This window comes from Bemisia tabaci, chromosome 8 (assembly GCF_918797505.1).
Source record: "Bemisia tabaci chromosome 8, PGI_BMITA_v3".
Taxonomy (NCBI): domain Eukaryota; kingdom Metazoa; phylum Arthropoda; class Insecta; order Hemiptera; family Aleyrodidae; genus Bemisia; species Bemisia tabaci.
Genome location: NC_092800.1, coordinates 6,598,872 through 6,626,219, shown reverse-complemented (window position 1 = coordinate 6,626,219; position 27,348 = coordinate 6,598,872). Strand labels below are relative to the sequence as shown.

The window sequence follows — 27,348 nt, the reverse complement described above, 5'->3', positions numbered from 1 at the left end:
TTCCATAGCCCGAATTTGGGCGGGTCTTAATGCTGTTATCACCCCATCCACCCGTTGGGCTGCTTCCAAAAATCTGCAATCCGAAAGCACGGGAGGCTTTCGTATGGCCCTTTTGAATGGCTTTCTCTTCCTTGTCTAACAATAAGATGAAGTCCTACAGTTAGTATTGGTTCACTTATGGACTACATTTTGCAATTTGGAACTATAAATTTTGGCTCATCTGAAAAAACACTTGTGTGTATAGGGAAACTAATGGCACATATGTTGTTTTCAAACCGGGCTAGAATTTATAGTTCCAAATTGCAAAATGCAGTCCACATGGTCAATCAAGCTTCGGGTTTGTTTGAGGTCTACCGTTTTTGTTTTGGCTCGAGGGATCTCCACCTTCTCCGTTGAATTGACGGCATTTTATCAATCGAGCGACTTCATTTCATGGAACTACTCGTTTCGTTCTGTCTTCACCCACATTTCAGGCGGGGTTTGGGAATATGCCCCCCGGGTGCAACCTGGCTGCGAATCTGATGATGGTGAGCTGAAGAGCGTTCCATTGGGCCCACGGAGTGGGCATCTGGGACCTCAAAGCAGACGGGAGTTTCTGGAGGAGTGACGGGCTCCGACCTGTAATTAGCAGCGTCAATTTCTTGCACTATACTTACATGATCTCCCGTTGTTGGGCATCATTTTTCTGAATTTCCTTTTTGCTTTTAAGACCTTTCTGACGCAGATTAAGTCGTTCGAGGTAATAGACATTCCGAACAGCTCAACCTAAAGACAACACAATAAAGGTTTTTTTTTTTTTTTTTTTAAAGATAACTTTGATTTATTATTTTGGTTACAAGTTGGAACCATAGTTTGACAGAACTATGGCCGAAGGCCTATGTTTACATGTTAGATTAGAATAAGAAGTTCCTATATTTACAAATTGGTGGTTCCCCCTTTTTTATTCCCGAAAGATAAGCTAATAAGTGGTTAAAATATAACTTGAAGATCCTCGGTCTTCTGAATGATTAAGTGTCTGCGTTATCCTCGGAATTGTCGGCTGACATGTCATCGAGGGAGGAGTGTTGGTAGGTTGGCATTTCAGGTGACATCTCGTTTCCGTCTTCGTTCAGGACTTTTTGCTTTTGTTTGAGGACTTCTGTGATGTAGTATTGAATAAGATACCAGTTTTTCTTTGTGTTGATCATTTGTTCGATGATATTTTCTGGAGTTATTGAGACATTTAGTTTACTTTGGAGAGAGTTTCTGAGTAACTTGAAGGATTCACAGTGAAAAAAGGTATGTTCTGCATCATCTATTGTTAGGTTTTTACACATGGGGCAAAAAGGGTCACTTCTCTTCTTAAATCTGAATAAGTATTGCGCATATGCTCCATGATTTGTAAAGAATTGGGACAATAAAGGTTTGCACTATGTCATTTTGCATTTACGTGGAACGGGGTCTAAATCGTCCCCGGGTGACACTCGATTTTTCCACGCCTTGACGATGCTGTAACTCGAGTCCAGTGGCTTCATCTCCAGGCGGTACCCCCCTCGAGAACTCCCCCCAAAATCGCTCAGTGCTCACTTCGACAGCTTCCGAGCCTCGTCGTCACCCGCGATCGTGACCACCAGTGCCCGACCCGGAAACCGCCCCCACGCGCAGCGACCCCCGCCGAGATTCCCCGTCAGAGGATGGCCGCAGCCCCCCAGGATGGCACCTACGATGCATCTCTGTAAAGCAGATCAAAATTGAGAATTAGCTGATTTCGGCGTTTGTATTGCTGGACCCTTTACCAAATATGTGCGGGTCTGATCACGTCCATGTGTTCCGAACAACAGTTACGGAATTCACCCCGTGCCCCGAAAGAAATTCCCCGACTTCCCCACTCGAATTCCTGATGTATTCGTGTTGAGGATTTGTATGATCAGGGTACTTGATTTTAATGTAACAAGCGACAGTTGAATTGGTCGTGGTTTCTTTAGCGATGTAGCCTGACGAGCGCTTCTCTAATGATTCCCAAGACAAACCCGCCACGACAGACAAAATACAGGGGGGTTGGCGGGTACGTGGCTCTGCTGTCCGTTCCGTGGACCCTTTACCAAATATGTGCGGGCCTGATAATGTGATCTACTTTTCGAGTTACGACGAAGAAGCTTGCGGTTAATGTTACTTCGTCGTTTCCCTTTAGTTTAAGTGAACTTCTCGTGTCGTTTAGTAACTTACCTGGTCAATGACCGAGAACAGAGGCTGATCGGTGGAATCGGCGACAAGTTTCTGAATGGTGGTGTCATAGTCCATGGTCCATTGGTGTCATGGTGTCACATCTTGAAAGGATTTGTCAAGCTAAACTGTAGATAGCAAGTGATCGGCAACATCATGTATAGTGTTATTTAAATTTTTAAGATTTCTATGTTTGACCAAATTGATTTGTTTTCTCCTTTACCAAAAACATTTCCTGGTAAGCACTATTCTTGTGGCACAAAGATGATGAATGCCTCTCAAACAGACTTCATATCGAACTGGTTTATTAAAGGAGGCTATCAGGTTAACATGTACTTCGGAAATAATTTCTCTCGTCATATTCCTAATTTTATTCTTTTATGAACATGAAGCAACAATATAACGTGCTTCAAGAATCGTACCTGCACCTGTGCTGCTTTAAGACTTAAAATAATTATTAAAAAACGGGGATACCAGGCCCCTGCAAAAGATTTGTCTCTCAATGAGAAGTATCAGAACACAATTGCCATCATTCCTAACGTTGACCCGGAATTTTTGGAAACCAAATGCATAGAACTTACCAATGATGAAATTTACTGAGCGTTTATCGATGAATTACTAACCAAAAAAATTACCCAACAATTCAGGATTATGAAACAAGGAAAGAGGCTGAAAAAGCAATCCAAGCTTACACAGATAACTTCACCATTGCTGGATGCTTAGTAGTTTTCCCTGACCCTGATGACTATTTTCTGAATAAGAAGGTCAGTTCTCATCATGAACCTTCCCTGACGTTTCTCAAAGATAGGTTAGTGAAATGTTTACTTTGTCCTTTGCAGCCTCAAAATGTCAATCTCCTCAGTTCTGTTAGAATACTCTATAAACCAGGAAATTTCACTGAACTGTTGAAAATCAGGGTTTGGTTCAAACCTAAGAAATTTTCCCTCGTAGAATCAAATATGCAAATTACACTTTTTTAATATTTATTCAATGTAAACTACTAAAACAGCATTGTATACAATTCCTTTAAGATTATTAAATACACACTTAAAAAAGAAATACACAAAATACAACAGAGTAATATCTTATTTACATACCTATAAGGAGTGGACCTAAGTCCGGAGGTGGGTAATAAACCCGAGATGTGCAAAGCACAGAAATTCAAAAATATGATCATATCTTGGGGTGGCCAGTTCCCAATGCTTTCGTCTTTTCAATCTCCTTAATTATGATTCGCAAGAATTTGAAGTGAAAATTTCTCATGTAAAACATCATTACACCTCTTGGCATTAACAAGTCGAAGAAATTTAATGATCCAAAATTGAGAAGTTGGGGAATCATGAAACAGGCGTTTATAAAATGTAGGATTGCAGGATTCTGCAGTCTGGGTCGCGTTTAAAAAGGCTTGTAAGAAGCTTGTAATCTTGAGGAAAATTGCGGTTACTGTTATTTCTTCGTTTCCCTTTTATTTTCAGTGTACGTCTCGTTTCACTTACCATATTCTCGCCGCTCTGAAAAAATGGGTGTTATCGAACGCTAAGTGCTCACACAAGAGTACTTGAAGCTACAAGAAGCTGGATTTTTTTTTTTTTGGTTTTTTTATTGCGAAGTCTACTTTGAAACTTATCGAACACTTGTTTTGCTTTGACTACAAATTTGTTAAATCAGCAATTTTATCTCTTATGAGTGATAAGCGAGAGGGAAGTGGGTAAAAAAAATAATAAAAAGAAGGGGGCACTGATTCTGCTAATCAATGCAATAGCATCGGGTTGCAGGGATTGTCTCCGCGTTGCACCGGTCACACGTGAATTTGTGTAATTATTAACCATTCAATTGTTAATGGTCTCTTGTGAGTTTGAATTTTTCGATTTTTTTTCGCGTGTTTCGCTGTCTTTTTCATTCATAATGATCGAAGATGATCCACCCGCGCGTTTGCGATCGAAAATATTATTTATTAATAATCGGAATTATTTATTTTTGTTTAGAAACTCGTTGAAGTCTCGAAAATTCATCTTGAAAAGGCAAAAACTGTGACTACCGGTCCATTTCCGGAAAAAGGGCTCATAACGGAAAATTTTAAAAAATTCCTCCCACAACACTGAAAGAAGTGTAAGTTTTACCAATGGTCGTTATTCATTCTAGGATGTATGAACGTAGATAAGAGAGCCCCAGTTCCGATGTATGTCATCATCAGTCGCCAGAAAGTAAGAATGAAAACTTCAAATGCGTTTTTCTCACAACGCGTTTTTTCGGTATGTGCCCTTTTTCGGGGAAGCTCCTCATTTGTTTCTCTCTTAATTGAAGAGCAGCGGGAGGTCAGCGTGGTAGATAGGATACGCAATCAGGTGGGCCGTCAAAACAGACTTCCTCTCGCGACTAGTCTGCTGCGTAGCTGCGGACGCTCCTCGACTCGGGGTATATATCATTTACATCTGAGAAAGTCTTGGACATCTCCTTGAGAGACCCAGATAGATAGCTTCCATTATACCTGTATAATATCTTTGCCATAATTTAGAATGCTCCTGGATACATATGTTTCCTCAAGCTTTAGCTCCATTCCAATCTCATTCATAATTCTTTCTAGGTTGATAAAGAAATTTCTGACAATTTTATCCACTTCTAATGCATATTGATGAAGATATTCATCCGGTGTACATTTAAGATCTTATACTGGCAATAGTAATACTATATAATACTTGGTTATCTCCTTGCCCAACTATAACATTAGATATTCCAGTCTCAGCCGTATTAACCACTAGTCCTGATGCTGTAATAATCGTCCGTACCTTTTGTATCTGGCCCTCGCACCCACCTCCCCGGCCCATACGTGTCGTTTCTGACTCAAATACTCAATGTTTTGGCATTGAGTCATCAGTTTGGGAAGTTTTCTTCAAGTACTCCGGTGGTTTCAGCAAAGAAGATAAGTGTTAACTCATCAGCTGATGTATTCCCAACCTATTATTATTAAATAAACTCATAGTTGAATGTGGAATGTAGGAGTCGTCCCTTTCTTTGATTGAGTGTTCCACATAATGGTGACCCCGACGTGATAAGCAATCCGGTTCTCCATGACCGACTTCCGGATTCCTGGCAAGGCTGACATGTCACTGAGCGGCAAAGCTGGCCAAGCATGTTGCAGACCAGACGTTTCGCTCCTTCGTAGGCAATGCTGTGACATGCTGTGCCAGCGGGCATTCCAGCAAACCTGAGCTTCGCATCATTTGAAAACACGATGTTGATTGATTTAGTGTAAGTTGGTCCAGATAGAGCCCTTATTCCAGGGACCTGAGCGATGTGGAAGACTGCAAGAGTAGATGCCCAGTGCCCTATAGTGTGAATGCACGTAACCTCTGCAGTATCATTTTCACGCCAACTGGGGTACTGCACAAGGGCAACTTTCTTAGCGTAGCCCTGCAACGGTCCTTGGCCCGTGTGATGATTCATCAAGAATAAATTTGCTTTAGTGGCTATCACAATCGATAGGGCTTTCACGATGGCATCTGGGGTGACAGATTCTGGAGCAGCCGGGTCTGTGATGGTGGGATCTGTTTGATCTCCTTTCATCCAGTCCCCGTCAGGCCTGCCGCCAACTGTTTCCGCAAGACCTGCCAAGACAATCCCAGCGGCTGCGCTAGCATACAGGTTCCTTATCTCGGGAGGATTGCTGTTGAACGTTGTGTTCGCCCAGGCTGCGGCATATCCAGCTGCACTGGATAGGTTGACGTTGCTCAGGACTGGGAGCTTGTGGTTGTCTGGCAGCGCGGGGTCCACACCCACAGCGATACCTACTTCAAATGCTCCGTTTATCGAGGGCAGGTCAAAGACCGCCGTCATGGTTGCCAGCGCGGAAGAATTAGAATTAGTGTTGTTGGGACGTGCTTGGCTCTATGAACAGACTACGCCGAACTTCTGGCAAAATTTGACTGGCAGTGTGCGAAACGTTTACTGGAACAATATTAAATAACAAGATTAATTTAGAAACATGATGAAACGCAACAGTATTCGTGCTCATCGTGGCTACCATTTCGGGCAGCAAATCGCTTTTCAGAGACGAAAACTTTTAGCAGTTGGTCAATAGCGGAACGTGTACCTCAAAAGTATATCGAGGACGACTCTATGTACCAATAATAAAAAGAACGAACGAGATAACGTGGGAGACCTTCGTTGGAACAAGTTAATAAGAAAATGAATCATTGAAACATAATGGAACTCAACGATATTCATATAGATCGTGCCTACTATTCACGGCAGCATATTTCTCTACCGGTACGAAATGCTGTAACGTTCAGCCATTTCCAGAACGAATATCTTAAAGGATAATCGAGCACCATTATTTATACGAATAGAACAAGAACAACTAGGAAAACGTGGGAGATGTTCGCTGGAACAAATTACTAACAAATTTATCATTACGAATAAATATTCAATGAAGCTTTGAATAATACCAATATTAAAAAACTCACTTTATAGAAGGGATAAAGGTTCTTTTGTTTTTCTTTTAGAAAATAAGGGTTTACAAGAAAGGGTCAAAAAAACAGGGATTAGGACAGAACGAAACTTTTTCTCTGCAACTTTGACTGTAAGAGCTAAGACCAAAATCTATTCATACAGTTCCATGGTAACCCTTTCCACCGTGGCCCAGACCGTCCCAGCTGATAAGTCTTAATGGCGGGAACATCCCGGCCCGCCTTGAACCCCGAAGGGATCAAGACGAGTAGGATGACCCGCCCTACTGACGCAGCTGAGACAGCCCGAGCCCCGGAGGCAGGGGTCCCGAACCATTACTAACATCTACGCACAGGGACTCGTGCAAAAATATTTCCGGCATCGTCAACATCCAAGGTGTCCCAAAGCGATTCTTCGAACGCTGCTTCAATTAAACTTCTCCCAATGGTCCTTTGGAGATTCGGATTTGGAGATTGGAGATTCCTTTCTACATTAAACCCCAGCTCGACAGGTCTGGAATCTAATTGCCTCCTCCGTCCTGGTAGTAGTGGGGAAGAGTCTAGCACTCCCAACTGGGAGAGGAGATACCCCCTGCCCCTTGGCAGTCTTGAGGGTTCAGCGGAGGTTGCATTCAAGGACCGGTTGGCCCCCCGGCCTAATGGAGGCTCTGGGTCATCCGAACCAAATGTCGGATGGACAGCATAAAAAATTTCATCCAAAATACGATCCCTGATTACCGTTGTTAATAGCACTCTGCAATAGGGGCATGCGTCATTTGTCAGCTGTTGACGACATGAGCCGCAGATATAATGTCCATTTGCACACTTTACAAACGGTGGCCGCAGAGGATGGTCGAGTATGTCGCATTTGTTGTTTTCAAAAATTTTTGTAATAGTGGTCCGCAATGGCGGTTTCTTGGAGTTCTGTTGCTCAGTCACTGTGAACACAGAAAAAAAGGGGGGAAGGGAAGGGAACGGGATACACGTAAAGGATAGAGCAACAATCACCTGGGGAAGAGTCTAGCACTCCCAACTGGGAGAGGAGATACCCCCTGCCCCTTGGCAGTCTTGAGGGTTCAGCGGAGGTTGCATTCAAGGACCGGTTGGCCCCCCGGCCTAATGGAGGCTCTGGGTCATCCGAACCAAATGTCGGATGGACAGCATAAAAAATTTCATCCAAAATACGATCCCTGATTACCGTTGTTAATGGCACTCTGCAATAGGGGCATGCGTCATTTGTCAGCTATTGACGACATGAGCCGCAGATATAATGTCCATTTGCACACTTTACAAACGGTGGCCGCAGAGGATGGTCGAGTATGTCGCATTTGTTGTTTTCAAAAATTTTTGTAATAGTGGTCCGCAATGGCGGTTTCTTGGAGTTCTGTTGCTCAGTCACTGTGAACACAGAAAAAAAGGGGGGAAGGGAAGGGAACGGGATACACGTAAAGGATAGAGCAACAATCACCTGGGGAAGAGTCTAGCACTCCCAACTGGGAGAGGAGATACCCCCTGCCCCTTGGCAGTCTTGAGGGTTCAGCGGAGGTTGCATTCAAGGACCGGTTGGCCCCCCGGCCTAATGGAGGCTCTGGGTCATCCGAACCAAATGTCGGATGGACAGCATAAAAAATTTCATCCAAAATACGATCCCTGATTACCGTTGTTAATAGCACTCTGCAATAGGGGCATGCGTCATTTGTCAGCTGTTGACGACATGAGCCGCAGATATAATGTCCATTTGCACACTTTACAAACGGTGGCCGCAGAGGATGGTCGAGTATGTCGCATTTGTTGTTTTCAAAAATTTTTGTAATAGTGGTCCGCAATGGCGGTTTCTTGGAGTTCTGTTGCTCAGTCACTGTGAACACAGAAAAAAAGGGGGGAAGGGAAGGGAACGGGATACACGTAAAGGATAGAGCAACAATCACCTGGGGAAGAGTCTAGCACTCCCAACTGGGAGAGGAGATACCCCCTGCCCCTTGGCAGTCTTGAGGGTTCAGCGGAGGTTGCATTCAAGGACCGGTTGGCCCCCCGGCCTAATGGAGGCTCTGGGTCATCCGAACCAAATGTCGGATGGACAGCATAAAAAATTTCATCCAAAATACGATCCCTGATTACCGTTGTTAATGGCACTCTGCAATAGGGGCATGCGTCATTTGTCAGCTGTTGACGACATGAGCCGCAGATATAATGTCCATTTGCACACTTTACAAACGGTGGCCGCAGAGGATGGTCGAGTATGTCGCATTTGTTGTTTTCAAAAATTTTTGTAATAGTGGTCCGCAATGGCGGTTTCTTGGAGTTCTGTTGCTCAGTCACTGTGAACACAGAAAAACAAGCAGAGATATCCAACACAAAGTGTTGATATGGCGCGTCAATAATTCGTACCTTGGATGTTGCACACTTGTCACAATAAAGGAGCCAAAAAATCCTGTCATATCTCTAAGGCACTCAGGTTTGTGATCTAAAACAAATGTGTACACAGTTATTGTAAAAATGAGACGATTTTATTAACATTATATTTATAGACTACATAAAAACTGGACATATATGAGAAAATGATACATTGTTTATTTATAAAAGAATACTGAATGAAAAATTTAAAAGATATAAATTTTAATAAATATTTGTAAAATTTACAAGTTATCAATTTGTTATGAAGTTAAGAATTTGTACTGATAAAAATTGGAGAAGTGTGTCATTAATAATCTATTTCCATTCTAGAGTTGGATGCATTTACATAGACAGCTTCTTGAAATAAGGAAATTTTCGTGTCAAATATTTTGACTCTGCGGCCAATATGCTCTTTCTGAATTATATTAACATTGGCGTTCCATAAAATAAGATTAAGTTTATTATCAGCATAATCTGTAAGTGTTACTGCTCTGCGTTCATATGGTTTCTGATATGTATTTATGCCGGAGGAAGCAGAAAATACTTCAGTAACAGTGCCTTCGACATGAACAATAGTATTTTGGGGAATCAAGTTATTATTAATGTCTTCAAATGCAGCAAAATTGTGAGTGACATCAGGCAAATTGACCTTGTTTTTGCTGACTCGTTCGATTTGTGTTTTCTGGGACGCAATTAATTCATAGGGATGACTTGTTTTATTAAAGAGTGGTGCAGCAGGCTTTACTATTGCCTTCGATATTTGATAACTTTCATTCAATTCTAAAATTGAGGCTAATTTTTCAGCTTGTTCATTGAATCCTGTTAACAGAATGGGCCTGTTGCAAACTTTTGCTAGAGCAGAATGAAGAGTTGTTTCCTATAGATAATGCCTCAAAAATCACGATGAGCGCATCGGCAAAGTCTGAAATGCACTCATAAATTCACAATCTGCGTAAGAAATTTGCGTTATTTTGAGCTTCCCGCTTCAAAAACGATACTACTGCACAGGTGAACATTTTGTTAGATGAGTCCCTCCATCGTCGGCAATATTCATCATGGCCGACGCTTGCGCAGTTCCGCGAGTAATTCGAGGAGAGTTCAAGATCAATTAAGGCGGGCGAGGAAAATATAAACGTAAACACGCCGATTGTTATCTGATTTAATCCTGTTCAGATGTTATCTCGTCCCATCACACGTGTTTTGGCGGACTGGCGTCGGCCATGATGAGTATTGCCGCCAATGGAACGGCTCCTCTAACAAAATGTTCACCTGTACCGTAGTATCGTTTTCGAAGCGGGAAGCTCAAAAAACCGCAAATTTCTTAGGCAGATTGTGAAGTTGTGAGTGCATTTCAGACTTTACCGATGCGCTTATCGTGATTTTGGAGGCATTATCTGTAAGAAACAACTCTTAGTTTTGCTCTAGCAAAAGTTTGCAACAGGCCCATTTGGCCAGACATATCTTGAAGGATGGACTTAATTATTAGTCCATTTTTCTGGGGGCTTTTATAGGAAGCAAGACTGGTAAGCGAGACTACTTTACCAATTATAGGCTTTTGATTTTTGTCTGTGTTAATTTGTGTGATCGGCATGTTTACGTCTACTGCAGACTCATCTAATGTTTATGAAACATAATGTACAATATAAAATAAGAAATGAATTTTGAAAATAGTTACATGAAAAAATGAAGATATAGAAATCAATAGGAAAGAAATGTCATTACAGGAATAAAAACCCATGATACTTGCTGATATTTTCCCAGTTAGCAGGATTCTTCTCCGTCATTTATTTTCTGGAGCCACTCTGGAGAGCTGTCCAGGGGCGGCGATTGTTACGCGTAGATGAGGCGCCTAAGAGGCGGCTCCGCGGGGCATGCTGTGCCTAGGTTATACCGCGGGTCCGCGTCAGGTTTTACCCCGCTCTTGGATGTGGCGCGGAGAGATGGGTTTCCCACTGCGAGAAGCGCCCTCTGTCCCTCTCCCCCTGGTCCATCGGGTATGCGCAGCGCATCGCCTATCTTATCTCTATTTAACCCGCGCCGCAACATGTTCGTTTATGTGCATGTGCATCTGTCATGCTATGCTATCCACTTTGCCCGTTGGCATGTGAATATGATTAAAGTGTAGTTCATTCTCATTCAAGTACCTGTGTAATGTAATTTCGTAATTTCACAAATGTGTGGTTCGGCTCATAGATACCTACCAGTCTCATTACTATTTTTATGGATCTGTGGTTTTGTTTCGTGATGATTGGTTTGCTACCATGGGGTAAATCCTCGAAAGAACTCAATTCTATGTGCTCCTGGCTCCTTCAGACGCCGCGAGAATTCTTTGGTTCTGGTATTGTGTGTCTTTTTTCTCTTTAATTCTCAATTGAATACACCAGGTTAATGCAACTTTAAGTGCTCAGTGATTTAGAAGCCTCTGGCGTGAACATCGTCATCTGATCTTCCCAACCTAAACTGCGGTACATGGTACATAACATAACACAATCATACTCGTTTAAAATCTGATTAGGAAAATTTTCTGGCTTTGTAAGTTTCCATGTGCATCAGTTATTACCTTTTACCCAAGCTCTTTAGGAGTAATGACTGTAATCTATGTTTCTCTATAGGCACTAATTCCATTGTTCTTATGGTTTTCAACAACTCCTCTTTGGTCATTATTTCATAAGTACGTACATGGTGTTCTTCTTAAGATAGTTCATGGTAATGTTCATCAAATCGTTATCACATTCAGGTAATGAGAGCAGGAAGAAAGAGCCGTAGTAGGTATTTCAGCTATAAGCAACACAGCTTGCGGCCTGACGTTTTCTTTCAGCACTGCAGGCTAGGCTCTGTTTCGCGTTAGTGAACAAGAATCATTACCGAAATTCTTAAAATGATAATGGGGCACTCATCAAAATTTAGCCCGCACACCAAAATTAAGTTGCGTCTTCTCTTAAATTGCTTCATTGAAGTATATTCCCAAGATACAGAAGCAGTGGGAGTAGAGCCTGCTCACTAGATCAGAGTCATCGTATGTCGAGAAAAATGTCAATCTCTGCTCAGTTCTGAATCAGCACTACTTAACAGGTTAATTCATGCAGTCAGATGGCATTTTAGGTACTGGTGGGTGTGACAATAAAACAATACTTTACTTTAGTCTCAAATTTGTGATGGCTTTTGTTCTAAGCCTATAACCGCAAAGAATGCCCTTGATGAGAGTTTAATCAATGCCTGTAATGACGATGGATGTAAATCTATCGGTCTGTTATGTTCTGTGTTCTGTCATTTTCTCACGTTAAATCTAGTGTACTTCGGTGTGGTTTCTCCTTGAAATGGCAGCCTCTTTGAGCAGAAAAATTTGATTAAGGTATTATGTCATATCAGGGTGTTTAAAACTGTGGCCGTGCAATATATCGCAATGATTCATTCAAATATCTCGGCAGATTTTTGGTTCTTAGTCGATAAAGAACAACAGCCCCAGGGCATGAGCCTTAAATATAATTCAATCCATAAAATTGGCCAAATTTAGAGAAATGAAAGCAGGATCCTTTTTGGAGAAAACTTTGCATTGAATACAGTTATCGCTAACTCCATCGAATGCAAGGTTTTTTTTTTCCAAAAGAGATCTTGCTTTAAATTCTCTGAATGTTGCCAATATTTTGGTTTAAAAATGATTCTTCATTTTCACGGGCAACTGTTCTTTTTTTGGGAAAAAAAATTCGAGATGTGTCATAGATACTTGATTTAATCAATGCGATATTTTGCAGTCTAGTTTAACCACCCCAGAAATCATGACAAATAACATCAATTTGAGCATTTTCACAATCCTAGAGGTAAAGAAAGGAATAAATACTTAAGTACCTCAAGCAGATTGCTCAATGTGCCTAGACACAGCTGAATAGAAGACACAGATTCCAGTGATCACTTTGACGATAACCATGAGTTTCTGTTTTCTCTCATTACTCAAGCGAGTATGATTTTAATGGAAATGTAGGCCGAGATTGACATCTTGATATGGCAAGAATTAGGTAAAAGCTAAGAAGTGTTGCAATTTAAGAGTCAGATTACGTATTGAGAAATGATTAGGAAATGCAAGGAAAATCAAGGATAATGGTACTATATGTAGGTAATGTAAATCAGGATCTGTAGTTACTCATCATCCTCATTGTATTAAGATCTGCTCTATTGTATGATCCGTGGCAAGTAAGATGAAGAATGATGAAATTACATCAAATCAAAAATGTGAATGTCTTCTTATCAATGGACAGCTGTTCGTATAAGATTTTTAACAGAATCTGACCGTTGGATCCAAACTCAAACCAGGCAGACTTTGTTTAAAATTCATTTCGCAGTTGTTGAATTCATCAGTCTACGTCGCTTGTTAAAACCACTTTGAGTTTTGCAGGTGAGTTGCATCATTTACTTATCCATTTTATGTTGCTATGTCCAGAGCTCGACAAGTTGAGGTCTTCCGTTGCAGTGAAACCCATGGCATCAAGTATATTTTAAAAGCTCATGCATACCCTCCTAATAGAATAACAAAGTTTTTCATCTTGCAGGTTTAATACGCAAGCATTTAATGATGAATCAAAGTAGGGGTAAGGACCATTGAGACCATTCACCCTACATAGCCTAGGGAGGGAGCATTGTCAAAGGAAATTTTGGAGGGAGGGGGGTGGGGAGCAAATTCCTTATACATCTTTTATAGGTATAAAATATATATTTATACCTATAATACATGTTAGAAAAAAGCGCAAAGTAATATAAATTTATATACCTATAATATAGGTAGATTATAGGTATAAAATAGGATATATCTTACTCTATAGTATTAAAAAATATATTTATAAATAAGTATTGAAAAAATCTATAAAATAATATATATTATGAGTATAATATATGGGAGATTGTGCTACTAGGTAAGCGAGCACAAATTGAGTAAGTAGACTTTAGGTATGAGCAAGTTTTCAAAAGCAGTTACTTGCATAGAAGGCAACATCTTTTTAATAATCATGGTTTCCTCCCAAGAATGCCTCGAGAAAAATGCGTTTATTTCCTTTCAAAACAATCTTTAATAAATTAGGTGAGAAAGGAGTGTTGTGGCATGGAAGAGCCTGGAAAAAAAAATAACTGTAAATACCCGCACCAACTTGCAGACCTCTTACATCCAACACTAGGCCGCTTTCCTAATTTAAAAAATTCCGAAATGAAGAATTAGCTACAAAGAAAGTAAATGAACGGATTTTTCCCGTGCATTTCTTGGAAAACATTAAGATTGCACGGGTCCGACCGAGATATTCCACTGGGCCATGAGAGGAGGCCGCTAAACCCGCGCCACGATGTCTCTCTCCGCCTCCTCTCTTGGTTGCCCGTGGGAGCGGTCTCGGGAGGCGTGCTGGACACTCATCCTCAACCGGCTAAAGTCGCGGAACTACTAGGCAGGTAGAGTCTCTCTCCCGCGCGCGTCGGGAAACCTGATTTTTCTCCGCGCCACACGCAGGATGCGGGTTGGTTCCCAATCCCTGCTAACTGGGTTAACTCTTCAATAATTAAGAGAAACAGAGGAGAGAGCATGTTATTTAAGAATTTGTACATACATTTCATGATTTCTTTGAGCCTGTTTCTGTCCATCAGTGATAAGACACGTAATTACTATTCGTATGATATTGAACATGAATGAAACCAAAAAGGAGGTAACCAGGATAGACGATACTGCCATGCCAAGGAAGAATGTTGTATGAACATTAGGGAGTTGCCTAATTTCCTCCAATAAAATGTTTATTTTTGACGATAATTATCAATATTTTTTCTAGAAATTTGCAGACTTTTATGATGATATTGCAAGCAAAAATACTTGAGAAATTGAAAGAAAAATATTTACAAACTGCCTTGAAATTTAGTGATTTGTCGAAGGAGATTTGGCAATGTCTGGAGGTTCATATGGCGTTTTTCCTTAGCACGGCAGAATAGTGGAGAAAATATTTTGAGGGTGGATTATTTTTGGTCAGGCATATTTTCATTGGTTTGGAAAAGGAGGCTTAATCATTGAACACATCCTCTTAATTTGTGTTAAGGTACAAATAATTAAATGATCTAGACAAGCACATCAGCGATGCACAGTTATGCATAACCACAGTTGATTCATATTTTACATTAATCTATTTCTCTTGAAGCAAAAAGAATATTGTATGTTATATTTTAAAAAAGTAATATTTTGACTGTGAAACTGTAATAATGCGTATTTTGGTTTCAGTGTTTCAAAATTTCTGCAAAAATTTCATATTTTAAAAGGAGACAAAACCAACATCATGGCTTGAAGATTTCATAAAATATTCTTCATAGAAAAAAGGAAAATCATTGAAATTTTGAAACCATGATGTTCAGTAGTTTTTCAAGTAGAAAATAAAATGTGCCAGGAATTCTGCAACGCTGCAAATGGAGATATGTATTGCTGCAGTTACATCATCAACTTACAAGTGTATATTGTATTCGCATTTAAATTTTTCTTACCGTTAAAATGCCAGGTACTCTTCTTATTGTTATTTTGTTCATCAACTTCGGAAATGACATCGTCAATATCAGTATCTTCTGGAAATATGATTATAAAAGAAAAATAAAGATTACGACGGCAAATAATGATTATTATAATGTAAATGATAACATAGTAGGCAGATAGGTGAGATGTGATTTTCCACTCTCAATATTGCTCAGATGCAATTTAGAAAGTATCTTGACTAAATTTTCATGAATTATTGAATGCAGAATTAATTTTGAAAGGATTGAATGCAGCAGAGTTGCAAAAGTGACATATCTATGTTTAAAATTTGAGGTGGGATAATGGCGGCTTCTCAAGAGCAACGAGGTAGGCGATCTTTTGCACCAACGAACAGAAGACTGATGGCGAAAAATAACCAATCAGAACCTCCCAAAAAAAAGAATTTGCCTAAAAACGGAACTTCGTGGTTCTGCGCAGATTTACCAGTCAGACACGACATCTCGAGGTGGAAAAAAACTCGCTGAAAGCGAATTTTAGGAATCAACACAACTTGACGTAGAGACATGATTGGCTAAAAAATACAACAGTTTTTGATACATCGGAAAATCAACCAAAAATCGGAGACTGGGCGAAACGCTCAAGGTCGCAGAGGTATAGGGAATCCCATAGCGAAAGCAACGGAACGATTGTAATATCATGGGGAACTCCGTTCCCATGACAAAATCATAGTACTCACGTTTAAAGGGTTTTCTGCTTCGTCATGTTGAAGTTTAAGCACCTTGCGCTGCGGAGTATTTTTCTCGCTTTGGAAGTTTTTTCTTTTTCTTGGCGCTACTTTACGAACCATCTGCAAAAAAATTATTTAGCTAAGATAAGCATTTCACAAAAAAAAATTTAATTCTCATCTTCAAAGCATTGGGGAAAAATTAGATATGAAGAAAAACTTATGGCTTGTTGATAGAGGATTGAAAAATACAATGTTAAATGCCATCCATTATATTACCTACATGCTGCCGATAACAAATAATGCAGGAGGAGTTTTATTTGGAAAATCATCAAAGTTTTGGAAGAATCAATTCATATGTCTTACTTAAGAAAATTATTGAATAGATGAAATTAAAATTAAACGGTCACAATGATTCAATACTATGTGATGGTGCGCTGAGCAACTGTGAGACTGACGAGTTGGCCAGTGAACCAGTGAGCTCTGGGCATCGCTACACAACTGGCTTAACCGCAACAACGCAATTGCTGGAATAGCGGCTGGATGTCTACTTTTTTGTCATACTCATGATGGCATCATGCAATTTCGTACTTTTAAGTCGGCTGAGATTAACAATGCATCTAAAACGATACCTCAACAATGGTATTGATCAAGTCTGGTTGTTTACTGTGGTATAATTGATATACAAACCTAGTACTGACATGTATGTTTCGAATAAGTTTCACTTAACCCCATGATAGAAACTTGTATCAAAATTTCCAAAGTATACAGCATGATCCATCACTTAGATTGAAAATAGCCCCAATATTGATATGTTCAGCAATTAGTGACGTGAACCAAATGGGCTTCCTTCCAAGAAGGGTTACGGGACTTTGGTCTAATTGTCACATTAAATAAATAAGATGATGAAAAATTTTGATTCTTCATTCAAGGTGATATTGCCCGGTGGATTGAAGGTAATGAGAATCACATGTTCACTTATTGATGCAATAGCACTACTCTGATGCCATAGTGGGCTGAATTCCCTTGTAGACAAAGAGCCATGTATAAGACGAACTGTGGATGATAAATACAGCAGTAAATATAAAATAATCTTACCGTGGATGTTGCTGGATGTGCAGGAAGACAGATGCACACTTGAAACTTTCAATAAAACGATGAAAATCACGCAAAAGAAAAGAACAGGACTCGAAAAAACGAAGCTCGGAATCTACTCGCAAAAATGGCGGACAGACATAGCAGTGAAATCGGGAACTAGGCAACGGCGAAGAAGTATAGACAAACTCTAAGAAGATGAGCACACCAACCGATAAAATGGGGTAAATGCGGAGGCAATCAATCATGACGTACATAAGGGATAACCAATGAGAGCAAAGTAATCAGACGGTGCAATTCTTGCTTTACGCAGTACATGACCCGATTATAGCACGCTTTCATATGACACTCATGGTTTCTCGTGACTCCTATTCATCATTTGCTGTTTCAACGGTGGATTGACTCTATACGGTTGGAAATCGGAAAGGAATGCGACGAAGTGGCGAAGTAATACATCACCAATTTTATACTTGGATCCGGGCTGAGGATCCCGGCATCGCTTGGCAACCGTCATTAGCTATTGTTCGTCGAGACGCCGACGCAGTGAGCAGGAGCGTGGGAAAGAGAGGGGTAAGTGGATTCCTGTATGAGCCACGTTTAGCTAATGGTCTATTGAGTCTCGAGGCTCATCACAGATTGCACTTACACAGATTGCACTATCAGAGCACGGGTACCAACTTTTGGAAATTATAACCGAGGTTACAGATCTGTCAAAGCAACGTTTTGAACAAAACGGAGGAGTTAAATTCTCATTTCGAGAGTGCCGACCTGCTCAGCCATCCTCGAATCAATTCGCTTGATTCTGCTTATATATGCATAATTTAAATCAGCGCGTCGCATTCTTAGGCTTTTTTTGAAAAAACCAAGTAACGTAGACTCTTGGTATTCACTGCACATAAACTAATGAGCCCCAGAATGAGAAACAACTTTAAATCATAATTATTGATGGATAAATAAACTTTTTACACGCTTTGGAAAATCTCAGAAGTTCGCGGTAGTCACTTTTCGGTAAGGAACTAAGGGACTCGGTTATTGTATCGAGTAGGGTTCGAAACGATCGCAAAGGCGGTATACTACGTATACGCGCCAAAAGGGGGGAAGGGAAGGGAACGGGATACACGTAAAGGATAGAGCAACAATCACAACTGTTTGTTTGAAGTCTCCTTATCTTTCTCCCTTTGGAGATGTGAGATAACCGCAACCTGGTTCCCGTAGAACCATTGATCGAATTGCAATGTTGCTTGTAAGAGGAAATTGGAGGAGAGATCCAAACGGTGAGGGGCGGAATTTGTGGGGGACACCTTATGTTCCTCAAGGAAGGGAGGGGAGAACACACTGGTCGATGGAGCGGAGGGGGGAAGACACACTGGTCGATGACGGAGGGGAACGGCATGGGAGGAGGGAAGACACACTGGTCGATGGAGCGGAGGGAGAGGAAGACACACTGGTCGATGGAGCGGAGGGAGGGGAAGACACACTGGTCGATATGGGAGATGGGTGAGTAGATACTGACTTCTCGTTATTGCTCATCTTGAACATAGAGTAGATTTCATTTGTTACGAGAAGGCTAAATTAACTATTGAGAACCACCCAATGGCAGAGCATACAATTTTACCACCGGTCTTTTGTACACTCCGTTGGGAGTTTTGACTTCTACTACTCTCGTGTTGTTATCTTTCCCTGGAAATGTACGTAAGACTCGGCCTCGAGTCCATTTTAAGGGGGGGCTTTGAGGATCATGGAGAAGAACCAATGTTCCCTCCTCCAGATTCCCGGCTTGTTCCAACCACTTCCCTCGTGGTTGGAGTGTATGAAGGTACTCAAGGTGCCAACGTTGCCAAAATTGTTGGGCATACAACTCCACCAAATTCCACCTATGCAGAAATGGTGGACTTTCCGTGTCATATTGCCTTTCTGGTAACGCTACTAATGGCCGACCAATTAAGAAATGGCCAGGGGTGAGAACCTGATAATCACGTGGGTCAGAGGAGAGTGGAGTGAGAGGACGTGAATTTAGAATAGCCTCAATACGGGCTGTCAACGTTTGAAACTCCTCTTGAGTTAATACACTATCACCCATCACCCGTTTCAGGTGTAGTTTAAAACTTTTTACTGCAGCTTCGTACAGACCCCCCAAATGGGGCCCTAATGGTACATTGAAGCGAAATTCCACTCTGTTATTGTGAGAAAACAATATTAAATTTGGGTCCGCTGACGTAATTAATTTTAAAAATCTATTTGCCGCTCCCTGGAAATTGCTAGCATTATCACAATAAATATATGCCGGTTTGCCTCGTCTACTGACGAAGCGCTGTAACGCAGCGACGAAAGCATCGGTACTCAACTTTGAGACCATTTCTAGATGAATTGCCTTGGTGCTCATGCACACAAAGACACAGACTGGAGAAATAATCGCATATCGAAGCTGATGCAATTTTACATTGAAATGGCCACAAAAGTCCAATGCCGTTCTGTGGAATGGGGGACTCTGCTGAACCCTTTCAGCTGGTAAATCACCCATTAAAGGAGTCTAGCTCCTAGGTTGTACCTTAAAGCAATAGATACACGACTGAAACACTGATCGAGTCAATCCTCTTGAAGCCAATATCCAAAATCTCTGGCGCAACAGAGATTGCAGGAGTTGCGGAGACGCGTGCATGTGGTCCTTGTGGTATTTTTCAACTAGAAGGCGCACTGAGCGATGCTTTGAAGGTAATATTATCGGATACCGCGCTGATTCTGGGAGAGGGGCATGCGTTAATCGACCCAGAGCATGAATTAAGCCATCCACGCCAATGTATGGCGCCAGTCGTTTAAGTGGTTTTGATTTATTTGTTAATTTTTCACCTCGCTTTAGGCGGTCGATGTCCCCCCCCCCCCCCCAAAACTCTCCTTCTGAATCAAGAATAGAGTTTTAGTTTCAGCAACTGCTCTGGCCAAAGTTCTTCCTTTTCTTTTAACCAAGGTGGACTATTCCAATACAGTGGGTGATTTTTCAATTCACTAGGCATTATCCCTCTTGACGCGACATCTGCCGGATTCAAGCGACCTGTACAGTATAAACGCCTTCAATTACAAGCGTATGCAACACAGACATCCTTGTAGCCCTAATAGTTGCATCCAGGAGTTAAAATGAAATTTGTATAGTGTGCGTCGCATTCGACACTAACTCAGGGGCTTTGCTTGCTTCTTTTGCACCGTACCAAAAGGCCAGCGTTGCCTATTGTGCTGATGAAGTAAACTATATAGCTGATTTTAATCGCGACATCGTCGATTTTCCAAATATTGCTTTTGATTGTTTAACCTAATAACAACTTTGCGGTCCTTATAAATGTGGGCTTTGCCTCTACCTAAGAACCTACCTAAACCCCTACCGAAGAACGAAAAATGCGGCATAGTCGTTTCATGGTCACTTCAGGAAAAATTCCAGCGCACATCTCAACATTTTTGCATTTTTTCTCGCTGAAGAGTTGGTGAGAATGAAAAAAACATACCAACTTGGACAGATGAGAATATTTAGGAAACACAGAAAACTGCTCGTAGGTGAAGGAACTACTACAAAAAAACACACGAACGTAATAAGAACGTTTCCTTGACACACATTTAATGTCTCGTCTTAAACACTTGTCCTTTTCACCAAAAAGCTTCCTATCTCCAGATAAATTTTTCACCTACTAACTGTGCAATTTTTTGTGTACCTTGGACATCATCATTTTTCCGAGTTGGTGTGTTTTTTTCTCGCACTTATTCAAATTTAAATCAACTTGCTGTTAATTAACAGCATGATGCGCAAGGACGCAAAGCTTTTAAAAATTACGAACGTTACTAAAATTGCTTCAGGATTATCGCGAATCAGAGCACCGGGCTGAATTTATTAAAAAAGGAATCAATGATGAAGTACTCAAGAGAAGCATAAGAAAAATGTTGCATAAAATCCTTGATAAGGCGTTGATAAAAATCAAGTAAAAGTGTCAGTATCTTCTCACATGTTTCCTTCATGTGGGTATTTGCGTTTTTAATCAGTCCTCACAAGCATATTCACTAAAATCGTGTATAGCAAGCCTGAGGAGTCCAGTGGCGTGGCGTGAATTGCGATATATCGATTGTTATGCCATTTAAACCTATGGAAAAGGATCGATAAATAGGGTGTTCGCAGCGAACACCTTAATAATCGATTATTTACCATAAGTTTAAATGGCATAACAATCGTTACATCGCAATTCACGCCACGCCACTGGAGGAGTCCCTCCCTGGAAAATATGATGGGCAGAATATACACCTCTTATATGAACCACTCATTGAAGCCGCAAGTGGATCTCGCCAGGCCTCAAAATGATCATAAGGCTTGCGACGCGAAACATTTTTACGACTTCAACGGGAGCGGAGACGGGAACTGGGAGTAATTGACCGCGCAAAGCTAAAAAGAGGGAACCGGACTGCAGCGCTTATACGCTAATTACACACATTTTAGAGGGAAGGGAGGGGGGTTGCTGTGCTCGACTAGTAGCAAGGGGTTTTCAACAAAGAACACAAGATAATGTAGAGATTTATTCTCCTGTCGCTAAAATGCAAACTCAACAATTGTTATTTTCTTTAGCTTGTAAAAATGGATGGCATATCCATCAAATGGATGTTAAGACAGCCTTTATAAATGGTACAATTAAATCTGAGGTATATCTTTATCCACCTGATGGTTCCGATATTGATGAAAATAAAGTGTGTAAGTTAAAAAAAGCAATTTATGGGTTCCGAGAGAGTCCGCGTGATTGGTATGAGTGTTTTGACACATTTATGCTTGATGATAAAGAATTCATACGTTCTAAATACGATTGTTGTCTATACTATAAGAAGATTGGTAACGAAACTTTGTATATACTTTTGTTTGTTGACGATATTTTATTCACACGGAGAAATATCTTCGTGCATGGGACCCGAAGTTGAGGTCATATGGATCTCAGAAGTTTTTTGATCTCGCATCCGAAAACTTGAGGTCGAGCTGCCGAAGTTCGGGTCAGACATCGAGGCACTTTCGGTATGTGCCGGAGTACTTCAGATGTGTGACCCGAACCCTCCGCTATATATCGAAGTACTTCAAATATCTGACTCGAACTTCGGCAGCTGGACCTCAAGTTTTCAAATACGTGATCCGAAAACTTCAGAGATCCATATGACCTCAACTTCAGGTCCCATACGCCCGACGTTTTTTTTCTCCGTGCACAACAGAAAAATTCTGTATGTGTACCAAAGAAACTGCAGGAGCCCTGTGAACAGGAGGCTCTGTCGTCAGCACCATCTATTTTTTTCTGTGCAACTATTGTTTTATGAGGACTTATCTGTAACAATGGCGGATGTGAAAAATTACCTCTTCGAAACACGCGTAAAAAACTGTTTTGTTCACACAAAAATGTAATATGTTTGGCTCTAGCATAATGTACAGATCTCGAAGATCACATCTCAAGTATTTTCTCAAAATTTTCTCGATGCCAAAACAGTTTTTTGAATGTGTTTCGCAACGGTAATTTTTCACATCCGCTATTGTTACAGATAAGTCCTCATGTGTTGCCTTTACTACTCATTAGCGGTGGTGGTGTCCCATATGAAGCACTATTTGGTGTATAAGCCCCAGTTTTTTCTCTGTGCTTATCAATCTATAGCGCAACAACTTGACGGGATGACACCCGCGATAGTAGCGGGCGGCGAGGCGGGGAGCCACGCACGGAACCGGTGCGTCGGACGCGCGTCCGTCGCGGGCGCCAAGGCCAAGTTCAAGGCGGACGACTCGGCGGCGAATTAATCGCGCGAGTCGATCAGCCGGGAGCGCGGGGCCCGCCGCGATCAGTCCGTTCGGGATGCCCGTCCGGAGCAGTGGCTAGGGGCCCCGTCCGATCTCGAGTTGTTGTTTTCGGCGCTCCCGTCGACGCGACAGAGTGCGAAAGTTCTCTTTTCCGCGGAAGTTCGCCGTCGCGCGTTTTTATCTGCCTCGCTCGTATCTCCTGCGATACAGGCCGGGGCACGTTCAGTTTGCACGCCACTCGAAGTAGCATCCCGTGCCAGGCTCGTCAGCACTGTCGGGTAAGATCAATCGGGCCTCATTTTGCAGTAGGGAAAAACTATTCGGATCGCATTTGAAAAAATGGAACTAGCGCGATTACAGTGTTGTGAAAATGTTGCTTCTTCACACAAAAACACATTGGATCTAGAGACCAGACTCTTGAAAACATTGCAAGAAAATGGACTCTTGATTCAATTAGATTTAAGCTTAAATGAAAAGGAAATCCGCTCTAATTAAGAGGCTTGGTTCTTGATTTAAGCTTAAATCTGATTGAATCAAGAGTATTTTTTCATGTCGATGTTTTTAAAAGTCTGGACTCGAGACCCAATGTTTTTTTTTTTTTCTTTTTCTTTTTTCTTCCAGTGAAGAATTTGTCAATTGGGGAGCTTACAACTGTCAACAAAGTTCTCCGCGAGCCAAATGAGAGGCATTTTTGTTGGTCTTCCAGTTAAATTTAACCCAACTAAGGAGCATTTTGTCTTGTATATGAACATTGGGTTAGGGTTTAAGTATATTTGTCTTCAGAATTTCCTCTACTGAAAGTCATCCTGGACTTCCTGGAAGCAGCTTCATGTTTGCCATTATGTCTTCACGGTAGCTCGTGGTTTACAACAATTTCCACAAGGTAAACGTTAAGGAAATCGCGGTAAAGCCTCAATTTACCTTGTGGAAATCATAATTAATCTCAAGTTACGCTAAGAAAGAAGAACAATTTGATCAGCACACAATTTAGTAAGAACTGAATTTGGGGAAAGGCTGCAAAAAAACAGAGGATAAATCAATTGGAGTTAAAAAACTCACATCCTGAGTTTTTCAAGGGGGCGGCGGACTGGGGGGTAGAACCTGGACACTCATGAGAGTGTCCAGTTCTACGAAGTGCAAAGGCAACAATGATGTTGCCTTTGTACTTCGTAGAACCGAAAAGTCTATCACGAAAATTTAGGGGAGTTCCATACGCATGTTTGTTTTATAAATTGAAACTACGAAAACATGAATTACTGCAAAGGTCACTCGACTGCAACTAAACTTGGATGTATCTTGTGAAACTTGGCCTTTTTGGCCCGATGGGTTCAGAGCGTGTAATAAAATTGATAACAATTCCTGTATGATGAGGCGAATAAATAGCCGAGGTGTTAAGTATTCACTTTAATTATATTTTCTAACTTTAAATCTGAAGCTTTTCGGCTTTTGGTCATCGTCAGAGCATTATGTTAAACATCGGTAAACCGATGTAAACTTTAGTGGTCGCAAACATTACAACGTACTGGCCACTGAGGCGTATGTTGGAACAATAATGAGTATTGTGATTTCAATCGTCGGACCTCATCGTTTTCTGGACCTATAATTTTGAGATCATGTCAATCCCTATAGTTGGCACCACACGTCGTATCACACTTTTCAAGGATGTGTTCAATTTCTTTAACTCGTTCCTTTTCACTTTGCCTCTTTTGTCCCGGGCCTTCATCTTTTTTTCTGGGTTGAGCAAGCAAATGGGAAGCTCTGTCTTTCTAACAGATTATTGTGATTCATGGAGCTTGTTGGAATTGCTGAGGGCACTCCAAGTGGATTGTTACGTGACTGCGCCGTGCTACTTTAACCCCCATTCGAGGGCAGAGGCATCAATCGGGGTCTCATCAGAATCTTCATAATCTAGTTCAGATGCGGGGGAAAAACAGCGGAAAAAATTGAATTACACGGTCCTATTGTTTTAAGTCGTTCATTCGGGTATGAAGAACGCTCACATAATAGTCCCCATGAATCCGAGTCGTTCTAAACCCAGGGGAGGAGGGGGAGAGGGTCAAGTTGGGGTATTTCAGGTTTTTCTTATTGACTTGAGCGCTTTAAATGTTGTTTTGAGCGCTTTAAATGTTGACTTGAGCGCTTTAAATGTTGTCTTGAGCGCTTTAAATGTTGACTTGAGAGTAAAAATAAGATTGTATTCAATTTGAACTATTGTGAAACGCCCAATTCGTTACTGTCCGCTCCTGAAACATGAATTTACTTCTTCATTTGAAGTTTAGGCGAGTTTCAGTAGGTGGGTTCAGCGTGTAAAACTCACTATTTCAGACGTCCGTGTACACTGTAACCGAGGGTTTCCCTTTCTGTTGACAGGCACGCGTGATAGTCGAGAGGAGCAGGTGGAACCATGGGCAACCCAGACATCCCAGACGAAACGCAAGTGGCGGAGATGGTGCAGAGCCTCGCCGACTGGCTCTCGAAGCAGCCGCACCTTCCGCGCATCCAGGACGACAAGGTCCTCCTCCGCAAGTTCCTCGTCAACTGCAAGTACCGCGTCCAGAAGGCCAAGACCAAGATCGACCAATACTACTCGTGCCGGACGGCGCATCCCCAGGTCTACCTCAACCGCGACCCCACCTCCGCCGCCATCCAGACCATCTCGAAACTCTGCCCCGTGTTCCCCCTCCCTCGGCGGACCCCCCGCGGGGAGCTGGCCATCGTGGCCCGCGCCGACCCCAACATCGCCGACATCATCCCCATGGACTACCTCCGCTACCTCACCATGGTCCTGGACATCATCTTCCTCGAGGAGGAGGCCAAGCTGGACTTCATCGTCATCATCGATTACCGCGGGTTCTCCTTCGCGCACTTCCTCAAGTTGACGACCATCGCCAGCGTCTGCACCGAGATCCTCCTCGAGGTCTACCCGGGGCAGTTCAAGGGCGAGCACTGCGTCTACGTCCCCTCGTTCATCGACAGCGTCGTGGCCCTCTTCAAGAGGATGGTCAAGCCCAAGCTGAGGGACCGGATCCACGTCCACAAGGAGCTGGACACTTTCCACGACATGGTCGGCAAGGACTTCCTCCCGTCCGACCTCGGCGGCAGCGACAAGTCCATCGAAGAGCTGAACGGTTAGTAAAAAGTTAATTGGTCACTGCATGAAAAAACGAGGGGGACGTTTCGGCCCTAAACTGAGCCGTTTTCAGTCGGACAAATAATTAAAAAATCATAAAGGAACTCGGGAAGAAAACCCGGATACCCACGCGATGGTGGCCGAAACTTTTCCGTATTCTACATGGAGGAAAGAACCTCGTGCTTGGAGCCCGAAGTTTAGGTCATGTGGATCTCTTAAGTTCTCAGATTGAGCATCTGAACACTTTAGATCTAGCTGTCGAGGTTCGGATCACACATCTGAAACTTCAGTTCTTACACCTGAAGTACTTGGGTTTTCACATCCGAAAAACTTCGGTTCTCACATCTGAAGTACTTCAGACGTAAGAACTGAAGTTTCAGATGTGTGATCCGAACCTCGACAGCTAGATCTAAAGTGTTCAGATGCTCAATCCAAAAATTTTAGAGATCCATATGACCTAAACTTCGGGTCCTACGCACGAAGTTTTTTTCTCCGTGTAGCGTGTGTTTTTACCCGTGATCCCCGTTTTCCACCTTATTTCATGTAACCACTGTCGCGGGCTGCTGTATAAGAATTTGTATATTTGATCATTGCAGGGGCTTTTGGGCGTCTCGACAGAATTTCTCGTAATCCGTGCCTTAAGTGGGGTGTACAAGAATTTCCATGATATCCTCTGGTAACCGAAGCGTGTTGAAGGGTTGACCGGTTTGAATTTCTACGTTTGGTACCGTTCAAAATTATCACCCATAGCTCCTCATAGTCCCACCTATGAGCGATCGAAACATAAGTTCATTTGTTTAAGTTTGTTTGTTTAATGTGCCCACTCCCACCTGAAAGAGAAAATACTTGTTAAAATTTTGAAATTTGAGATACATGTACTCCGGACATAACACGCTGCGCATCGGACGTTCCGTAATAGACTGCATGTATAACAGTAGGACGTTTAACGCACTGGGGGGGGGGGAGAGGGGGAAAACACATTGGATCCAGAGTCCAGACTCTTGAAAACTTTGACAAGTTAAAATACTCTTGATTCAATCGGATTTTCGCTTGAATCAAAACGAATTCCGCTTAAATTAAGAG

General features: G+C 41.8%; 2 protein-coding genes across 5 annotated transcripts in view; one reads left to right on the top strand and one right to left on the bottom strand.

The window, feature by feature from the left end:
- LOC109037983 (retinol-binding protein pinta) overlaps positions 1-27,348 on the top strand; it is a 57,027-nt gene that overhangs the window by 22,460 nt on the left and 7,219 nt on the right. The window contains exons 1-2 of one of the 2 annotated variants that reach the window (XM_019052881.2): positions 23,272-23,413; positions 25,506-26,263. In XM_019052881.2, the coding sequence (XP_018908426.2) occupies positions 25,540-26,263 (724 nt within the window). In that variant the 5' untranslated portion in view covers positions 23,272-23,413; positions 25,506-25,539. Of the gene's footprint in view, positions 1-23,271; positions 23,414-25,505; positions 26,264-27,348 lie in introns of those variants that run through there. The other variant, XM_072303775.1, reaches the window with a different exon arrangement.
- Positions 3,386-18,445, bottom strand: LOC140225209 (uncharacterized). 3 transcript variants are annotated; one of them, XM_072303203.1, is made up of 4 exons: positions 17,345-18,445; positions 16,259-16,369; positions 15,537-15,614; positions 3,386-9,860 (listed from the first exon to the last, which is right to left on the bottom strand). In XM_072303203.1, exon 4 carries the CDS (start codon positions 6,034-6,036, stop codon positions 5,167-5,169), a length of 870 nt encoding a protein of 289 aa, XP_072159304.1. In that variant the 5' UTR covers positions 6,037-9,860; positions 15,537-15,614; positions 16,259-16,369; positions 17,345-18,445; the 3' UTR covers positions 3,386-5,166. The 3 variants fall into 3 exon arrangements, with proteins under 3 accessions (XP_072159304.1, XP_072159306.1, XP_072159305.1); XM_072303205.1 differs by having other exon boundaries at positions 3,386-9,111; XM_072303204.1 differs by lacking the exon at positions 17,345-18,445 and adding an exon at positions 16,613-17,083.